The 9,327-nt window shown below is 41.0% G+C and overlaps 1 protein-coding gene across 22 annotated transcripts; it reads right to left on the reverse strand.

Moving 5' to 3' along the window:
• Nucleotides 1-3,270: 3,270 nt before the first annotated feature.
• On the reverse strand, nucleotides 3,271-8,595 carry LOC123096359 (uncharacterized). 22 transcript variants are annotated; one of them, XM_044518078.1, is made up of 12 exons: nucleotides 7,969-8,595; nucleotides 7,717-7,760; nucleotides 7,603-7,649; nucleotides 6,792-6,866; nucleotides 6,681-6,706; nucleotides 5,789-5,916; nucleotides 5,603-5,696; nucleotides 5,474-5,515; nucleotides 5,038-5,083; nucleotides 4,379-4,517; nucleotides 4,079-4,131; nucleotides 3,271-3,599 (listed from the first exon to the last, which is right to left on the reverse strand). In XM_044518078.1, exons 6-12 carry the CDS (start codon nucleotides 5,814-5,816, stop codon nucleotides 3,555-3,557), a joined length of 447 nt encoding a protein of 148 aa, XP_044374013.1. In that variant the 5' UTR covers nucleotides 5,817-5,916; nucleotides 6,681-6,706; nucleotides 6,792-6,866; nucleotides 7,603-7,649; nucleotides 7,717-7,760; nucleotides 7,969-8,595; the 3' UTR covers nucleotides 3,271-3,554. The 22 variants fall into 22 exon arrangements, 13 of the variants coding, with proteins under 13 accessions (XP_044374013.1, XP_044374003.1, XP_044374014.1 ...); XM_044518068.1 differs by having other exon boundaries at nucleotides 6,585-6,706; XM_044518079.1 differs by having other exon boundaries at nucleotides 6,681-6,721.
• Nucleotides 8,596-9,327: the final 732 nt, after the last annotated feature.

A 9,327-nucleotide genomic window follows, 5' to 3' on the forward strand; every position in this document is an offset into this window, starting at 1 on the left:
GACATTTTTTGGTGAAAAGAATTATGTAACGATAACATATTAAATTACACACTCTAGACCGGTTTGTTAGTTGGGAGAACCAACTAAGCGCGACCAAGGTTATCCTTTAATTATGTAATTAATGCCTTGATCCCTTAAAATAGCCAACTACCATGCAAGTCTATCCTTCAATTGCGATGATTAAATTGCCTACACCCTCCGTACCGGTGCATTGTCACAGTGGGGAGTAACTTAGAGTAGTAACATGCATATGTTACCAGTCTATGTTACTACCTCCACAGTGGGTAGTAACGTATGTGTTGTGTCAATGCATCACTTCATTTAGACTCATCTTTTTTTGATATGTGTGATGTTACAGTAGCTAGCTATGTTACCACATGCCTCTCTTTTTTCATTAATTACATGCCACATCATCTATTTTGCCTAGATAAGTGTGATGTTACCACCTATATTACTCCCACTATGGGTAATCTTAGTCATCTTAGGTTATGCACCGCGACCAAGACGGAGGAGAAAACGCGCGAGAGAATTTAATGTTTTATGTGCTAATTAATATCATTACATGCAATGAAATGACCAATGCATGCCATGGTAGGTAGTCTCAAGCCACTGAAAGCATACATGCCCTACATCTTTTATTGATTGATTCCTTTATTCATGTCAAAAAACAAGAAACAAGCTAAGAGTTAATGCACCACGCCTATGGATGTGTTTGTTTACTTTCTAAGCAGGGCTTGGTTGAGAGGAGAAAAACGAGACAGGCTGAGTGGAGACAGGTTGAGGAAATATAGGGTAAAATACGACTTTGTGTGTTGTTTGGTTGCTTGCATATAGGGTCTTATCATGACACCTGATATTTGGTTGCATACATGCATGATAATTAGGTGTTAACAATTACACTTAACAGAGAGATTACAATAATAGAACACACACGTTCTTCGACCGCAGAAAGTGTTGGTTTTTAAACCGTAGATCAAATCACGCAGGAGCTGTGTATAGGCACGTACAAGCTAGCGAGCAGGCACACTGCTTGATCGATGAACAGTGCCTGTGCACGTCTCGTCGTACGGTGCGTGTCGACGGAACGGTCTTGCTCTCGAGGTAAACTTTGCGAACGAAAGTACTTGAGCGAAACTGATTTTTGCGATGCGTAACTCTGGCACCTTTTCAGATTCTCTCTTGCATACATAAAGGGATACAGGCGCCCCGTTCAACACGTCGCCCCATTCGGCGACCAACACGACAAAGACCCGGACTCGTACAATCACTTGTCAGGTTTGCTAATGTGAATACTAAGGGTGTGTTTGTTCGGGCTGCAACTTCTCCGGCTGCAGCTGCAACGGCTCTCGTTGGAAGGAGCAGCTGTAGCTGCCAGCTGCGGCTGGAAGGTTGAAGCTGAGATGCAGTCATTTGGTAGTTGATGCTGTATTAGGTGCGGCTGATGCTGAAACATGCTGAAATGACCATAATGCCTTTTGTTTTTCTGTAGATCGAGTTTAAGTGCCGAATATACTTTTTAATAGTAAATGACTTGATTAAACGTTGTTCTTGGGTTATGAAATCATGGTTAGGATGAAATACAATCCTACTCTCTCTCGCTCCAATCATAAAAGGAACAATCCTATTACGAGTTGTGCCCATGCCACTGTTTCCACCATTTCCCTTGTGTTAACCACATGGACCGAAGGATAACAGTTATCAACATCGTTGCATTGAGCAAAGCAGTTCATACAAATCATTGTCACTAGTACTAGTATCAGTTTGCAAATCGAGCATTGACAAGTACTACTACGAATTTGCAAATCTAGAGAAGTTCACTACTACAAGCACGTTCTGCAACCGAATGAGACAGTACAGTTCACTGGTAGACTACATGAAACAAGTAAACTCATTAAGCTACGCGTGAAGACGGCCAACCAGCTATGTCACATGGCGCAAGCTGATTGGCCGCGGTGAGAAATCTTTTGGAAAACATTAGATGAATGTGTGGATTATTTTTTAAATGTATTTTTAGATGGAGGTGAGGACCTCTGGTATTTTTCAGATGGTGGGTTATGCAAAGTGGCACTCACTGGTAGGCTGTGGTGGTAATTTACTTTTTTTTTAAATGAAGATGAAGATTTTTTTTAGATGTTTTTTTAGACAGAGGCGAGAACTCTATGTATTTTACATTCTTAAGAAGTTGATCCCCACTACAAAGCATTCTCTCAACATGCACGTAGTCCACATCAGCATGCATGTCATGTCATCAATTCAATTACAATTATAACGTACAGAGCAGAGTGAAAGCACGACGTTCTGTATCCAGCCCCCATCCATTTCTAGACGTAAATCACATCCTTAGAACAAAGCGAACCAGTGGTTTGAGAACTTCCGTGATGATGTATCCCGTGCTGTAACCGGCGATCTTGCTGTGTCTTAAATGAAATACGAGTGTTCCCTTAAAAAAAAGAACAAAACGAAACGCAGGACATTTCATTAACACTCAACCGTTTCCAGGCGCAAACCGCGGACTCCTCTATCTCCCCGGAAATAAATAAAACGACGACCCCTCACTACCTCCAACACCAATCTTTTCCGGACGTGGAGTTTCTACACCTGAGTTCATATGCTCCTGCTATGAACAGTAAAATAAATAAAATAGAAAATATTCCAAAAAATTCTGAAATTTTTTGTGGCATACTTTAAGAAATGTTTGTTATGCATGCAAAATTTTGTCATGAAATGACATTGGTGGAAGCAGGCATGGTAAAAAAACAAAAACGATACTCTGAAAATGTCACTTTCAAACGCATTTTGAAGCTCTGATTTTGGTTTTTTTTGCGACGACCTCCACCAATGTGATTTCGTGATGAAATTTTGCATGCACAACAAACATTTCTTAAAGTATGCCACAAAAAATTTCAGAATTTTTTGAAATGTTTTTCTATTTTATTTATTTTACTATTCATAGCAGGAGCATACGAGCTCAGGTGTAGAAAGGTACTTTCAATCTTTTCCCCTCTACTAGATGACCGGTTACGCCAAATGGCGCAAAGACCCGTTTAAAACCATGTTCGTGTTGAAAGTATTCGCATTTTTTCAACCCGTATATTTGAGTACATTTGGTAAGAACTTGTACCCCTATATATAAAGAAAACTAAATGCAAATATTTTCTTAAGGTAATAATGCCACAAATTAGATCATCGGTAGGTCAAGATAGTTGAGTCTACAATTAGAAACTCCGAGTAGCTATAAACTTGCATTAAAAAAAGAGTAAACAACACAAGTGACACAATAAAATGTACTTAATACATGAACTCGTGAACATTGTATACAAGAGAAGTTAATAGAAATAGTGGTCAATTACATCATATAGTTTGGTCATATACTTTTGTGTATATATCGTGAATGCTACCCCTTTGTGATCAACTCTTTGTCCTTCGAATCAAATGGCACAACTACTGCCCCTTGTGGAAAAAGAAAGGACTATGTAATACTCATAAATGTAAAAGGAAAACATCATGTGGTGCATCTCAACCTGCGCAAAACAATGAAAAACAGTACATGCTATCTACATACTCTCATTGTCTAGCAAAGCATAAGTAGCTGACGGACCCTGTACAAAAGAAATGACAATTAGCAAGAAAGAAGCATGCCATCAGCTGTCTACACAACCATAAATCAATAAGTGGCAAAAGCCCCATCAGAATTAGCATTTGCCATCCAGTTTATGAGCTAAAGTTGAGCATTCACCAGTCAATAAAACATATTAAGCATCAGCTATAAAACAAACTCTATTTTGCCATCCAGTTTATGAGCTAAAGTGGAAAGCTATGGTCACAAATGCATAAATAAGCAATATAGAAAATTAGTTAAACATATTATGTTTTTCCCTTGAATACCTGAAGGAGCCCGCAAACTCAACAATCCACACCATGCATATAATATCTCAAGTAAAATTCTTTAGGAAATTCACAGCACACTTCAACCCACTTGATTTATACACATGAACTTAATGGGATATGAGCATTTACACACAACAAATCATGGTTAATGTGGAACTAAAGCGACAAATTGAGACAATCAAAATCTTACCTTAATGAATAAGCCGGGCAAGGAGGAGACTTCAGGGCAACCACTTGTGGACTCTGAACAACAGAATGACCATATTAATTAAATATCACATTCAGCATACCCTCAAATCGACTGATGTAGGTTATTGGTCTAATCTGCAAAAAGAAAAGCTAACAGGGGCTCTTCTCCTTGTGCTAATACATACCGAATTGGAAGGTTGACTTGCCTAAAGTACTGCCCAGCGACAGCAGGCATAGCACTGACCCAAACATGTAGTTACAGCTAATCAAAAGAGGAGAGCAGCAGGAAGGAAGAAGGAACCTGCGGACGTGTGGGTTGTAAAGAACCATCTCTGGCCCAGCGCGATGTGAACGATGACCAGCTGTTCCTTCCGGTGACCCTCTCCCGTCCGCTGCCGCACATCCCTCTCCTCTTTATCCAACGCGGTATTAGTATATGACTATATATATATATATATATATATATATACACCAAATTAGACTTAGGACATAAAATGGGCCAGAGTCCATATTAAAGGTCACCTAATTAAACTCCTAGAGATTGTATAGAAAACAAAACTACTGACTACTCTGATTCAGAGGGAAAAAATACAGTCGGTACAATATGGAAACGATTTTTGCAGAGTTAGCAGAATTTCATTGCCACAAATTAGTGGACGACCAGAGTGTTTGCCGATTTACATAGTTTAGTGCCACAAATCATTAACTCCTTTTGTCGTTTTGCCGATCTCTACTCCGTGGCGCTAGGGTTTGCCGCGGGAGAGGTCGAGGCAGAGGCAAATTGTTTTACTTTTCAGCATATATATACGATCATACGGTAGTCACACATATAAGCAGCACCACAAAAAGAAACATACAAACACGACACCCGAAAAAAGCAGAAAACAAAAACACGACAATAAGCATTAAACAAATAGGGTAGAAAAGTGCAGCCCTTAGGGAGGAAGGACAAGGACAAACCTTGACCAAAGGAACAGAGAAGGAGCAACCTCGATGATTCTTGAGCCTGCAAAATAAAAGGAAATAAAGGTTAGCCAAACAAGCCAGTCTATTCTATACATAACACAACAACAAATCAAAGACAACCTAGCTTTACATGGCAGAAATTTTAAGCAAGAGAAAAATTATATAATATGATATCTAACTCTATGAATACATTAGGAAATACCTAACACAACAACAAATCAAAGACAACCTAGCTTTACATGGAATAAATTTCAAGTAAGGGAAAACATATATAATATGATATCTAACTGTATGAATACATTAGGAAATACCACTTCCAAATTAGAGTGCACCATCCCCAAAACTGGAGGTCTCAATATTCAGAAACCACACATCATGATAATCAGTTGTTGTGCATATCCAGTTGATCATAACTCACTAGGGCAACCACCTGAGATCATCGTTGTTCTCGCACTTTCGGTAGAAGGCATACCTAAGACGAAATTAAAACAACAAAGAATCAGACTTTACAGTAAAGTTTACATGCAGCAGTATCAATAAAAGTTCTTTTGTTCTTTACCTTTGGTAGAAGAGGCAACTGTCTGAGGCTGCCCTAGCATGAGGTCGAACTGTCGACTGCAGAACTGAAGCGCTATTGAAAGTAACCACACCACCTGCTCAGTGTACAAATAACCATTATATCATATATCTGCAAATTTATGATGGAGCGCACGTAATCCTTTTTGCTGGTCTCAGTGTGAATTACCTAGCCTGAGAACCAAATTTCGAATCATGGCATGATGGCAAGCAAGAAAAGGTGCCAATTCATCACCACTACCAAAATCCTCCACAACCAGCTAACTTTTATGGCTTCATGCCAACATTGGCCAACTCCTTTAACATGCAGTAGAAACAAATGATTTAATTTATATCATATAATAAAATCTCCGCTCAAGTTTGAAAGTAGCATAGACCCTCATGTAAGGAGTAGAATAAATTTAAACCATCATGCACTTTCTATCTGAAACCAGGGTCAACCTCTAAAATCTCTATATGGTGTCTTTATCCTCAAGAAACAGAAAAATGAGTTATATACATGGAACATGTACCAAAAGCAAAGCCAGTTAATTGTTTCAGGCGTGCGGTCCTTGATGAACATTTAGTCGAAAGAAGTAGAATATTTAACCCATCACTAAAGTTTAAGTACAGTATCTGATTTTTCTGGCCATGCAAACATGTAAATATTTAGCAGATATGTAGACTAAAGTGTCAACTATAAACCATTGCCCACATTTGAAAGATACATAATCAGTCTAGAATAAGCATTTGTAGCTAGATAAATTACTTATTTCAAGTTGACTGCTACTACTTCTTTTAGGAAGCAAATCATGGCAGGAAGTCAACTATAAAATGGCAAGAATATGTACATTCCATTAGATATCAAAATATCGACCTTCACTATCACAACGAGCCACAGAAAGTTAAACTGAAGAGCAGAAAATTTCATTAATGAACCAGAGATGCGGTGTCAACATTCTTAAATTCCAGTTAATATTTTTTACATTAAAAAAGAGTGATCATGCATGCCATTTTCCCTTCTTGTTATCCCACTTCCAAGGATAAATGAATTAATTTTAGTTGCTGACACTCCCCATTACCGCAGCCCTGCCAGTGCTTGAGGAATCTGCCAAAGGGAAACCTGCAACATCATTAACCTAACAATTGATTCTGAAATATACTACAACACTAAGTCTGTTTACGATACCTACACAAAAGATGCTTTAATAATCTCATATTTGATACTACCATCATACTGTGCTTGGTCAGGTGAATGATCCTCCCAGCTGCCATAAGAGGAGCTTAACAAAGTAAGCTGACAAAAAATTTAAGAAACAAGAACAAGCTAAACATCGCAAGCCAAAACACTTAGGCATGATTAGATATGGCACTGTTGTCAACATTGCTTATCGCAGAAAAATTAGGGGATACTTGTTGTTGGTAAAAGTTTACATTGGAAAATATAATTCTCAGAATTCTAGCTCATATACTTGTATCCACACATCAAGAATTTCAGTACAGAGATGATCACTAAGGTAAAATTCTTTTTCCACTATTTCCCATACACATAAAGCTACAAAGTGTTGATTTTAGGGAGCTCGGCACCAGGAATGTACTGGTCAATAATGATAACTTTACAACACAGCAAAATGTCATCAAAGAGTACATCAGCTAGCACAACCAGCATGTTGACATTGTTTTCTTGCTCTCTTCTTCAGACTACTCCAATTGCTCACATGCTCATGTCCAAAGCATTTGTTCTCAACATCAAGAAGAAACATTAAAAGAACAATTTTTCTGCATGTTCTTATCAGCAGTAAATTGGGGCAAATATAAGACCAAAAAAGTACATGTTCTTAATAATACACAAATCCTATGAGCTACTGTAGTAAGACTAAAATTTAACACAGTAGAAACATATATAACATCAACCACCTAGAGATAGATTAGAGGGAAACAAGCACCATGAAGATAGAGTCAATATAGCAAACATATATAGAATCAATAGAGTTGGAGACGTACATGCCAGCCTGCAAGATCTCTCTCGCACACTAAAATAACATGTCCTCCTGTACAACAAAGGGATATAAGAATGGCCCATAAAACCTAGCGATGCAGCAGAGGAAGGGAGCAAACCTTAATCACAGCACACTGCAAGCAACCGATGGATTGAACAACACCTGCAGGAAGAACATGGTAATGCACATATAAAAAAAGGACAGAACAAGGACTGTATGGACTACATATCCTACTGGAAAAGAAGAACCAGTTGGAGGTTAGCATCATGGAAGGGACAAAATTACACTTGGAAAGGTCTAGAGGCAAAAATATTACACTTGAAAAAGAAGAATCTGCAGCAGCTACCGTGTTAGCAAGGATCAACAATACCTTGGGGATTATTTGCTTCAGCTGGAGCTCGAGGGCAGATGCTGCCAGTCATGGGCCCTATTTGGTTCTTGCCCTGTAGAAGAGTAGGCAGGGCCATGGTAGAGACAGAGAGATGCAGAGGCAGTGGTGAAGAAATCTCCGCTGTCGCCGCTCTCCCTCGCCCTCTACAGGCGCTGACGTACCTTCGGGCGTCGTTCTCTGCCCTGGAAGGAGAGGTCCGTCCTGGAGGTCGCCATGCCCGGATCTAGCGGCGGAGGTGGTGGAAACGGATAGGGACGCGGAGGTCGCCATGCTCAGGGACAGCGAGCTCTCCTTGTCGGAGAAAGCCACCACCAGCAGGGCACGACAGAGGAGAAGCCTGCCAGATGAATGGATACGGCGGCCTGCGCTCCTCAGCGACGCCGTGGACCACCACGGAGGTGAAGAAGGGAGGCGGCAGCGGGCTGGAGAGAGAGGGAAGGCAGAGGGGGAACGGAAGAGCGCCGGCTGCGGCGGGTCGGCGGGGTCAAAGACGCGGGAGGAGGAGAGAGACAGCGCCTTGAGGGAGAGGCGGTGGATTGGGGAGAGGCAGCAGATTGGGGAGAGGAGAGGAGGCAGGGATTGGGGGAGGTCGGGGCAACGAGGAGGCTCGGTAGGCTTCACCGTGTTTTATTCTCTTCATCAAACGGACCCACGGGCACACGGTCCACCCATCAGTGATTGAGGCTAGGTAGGGAATGAGGTGAAAACAGGCGCTATTTGCATAAGTCAAGCGCGTGGATGGCCTGAGAAGGCGTCTGGCCTAGCAAGGTTTATATTGTTCCACAACTCCGCCGGCGAGTCCGGTCCGAAGTTGCGGAGCGAGAGCGAGCGTCGTAGACGAAGTAGTCGAAGTAGTCGAAATATGCGAAAGTAAAAGTGACACAGGGAGATAGAGGAGACCAGCTTTATTAATCAATGATCAGGGGTTACAATGATGGCTCCTCGTTGCTTTATATAGGGGGTAGGTGGTCAAGGGATAAGTACCCACTTAACAAAAGAGGGGAAACGGGAGGGGCCGGCCCGTGCGCTTTGCACACGGCCGCCGCCACCCCTCCGGGTTGACCCGGTTTCCCAACACTCCCCCTTGGGTAATTATCCGTATATCCATGCCTCAAAACTCCGAAAAACCCAGTGGGAAAAAATGTGGAGAAAGAGCACACAGTATACGTTGTTGTATTGCACGAATTGCCTCGTCAAAAACCTCGTGTGAGAAACATCAGGAAAACTCACTCAAGGGAAAAAGAGTACAATCCACTCAACCATCAAGTTGAGTACTCGATCATCAGGATTGAGATTTTAGCGACGAGTTTGTGAAGTTTCTCCCCCTGAACCTTGCAT

This window comes from Triticum aestivum, chromosome 4D, assembly GCF_018294505.1.
Source record: "Triticum aestivum cultivar Chinese Spring chromosome 4D, IWGSC CS RefSeq v2.1, whole genome shotgun sequence".
Taxonomy (NCBI): Eukaryota; Viridiplantae; Streptophyta; class Magnoliopsida; order Poales; family Poaceae; genus Triticum; species Triticum aestivum.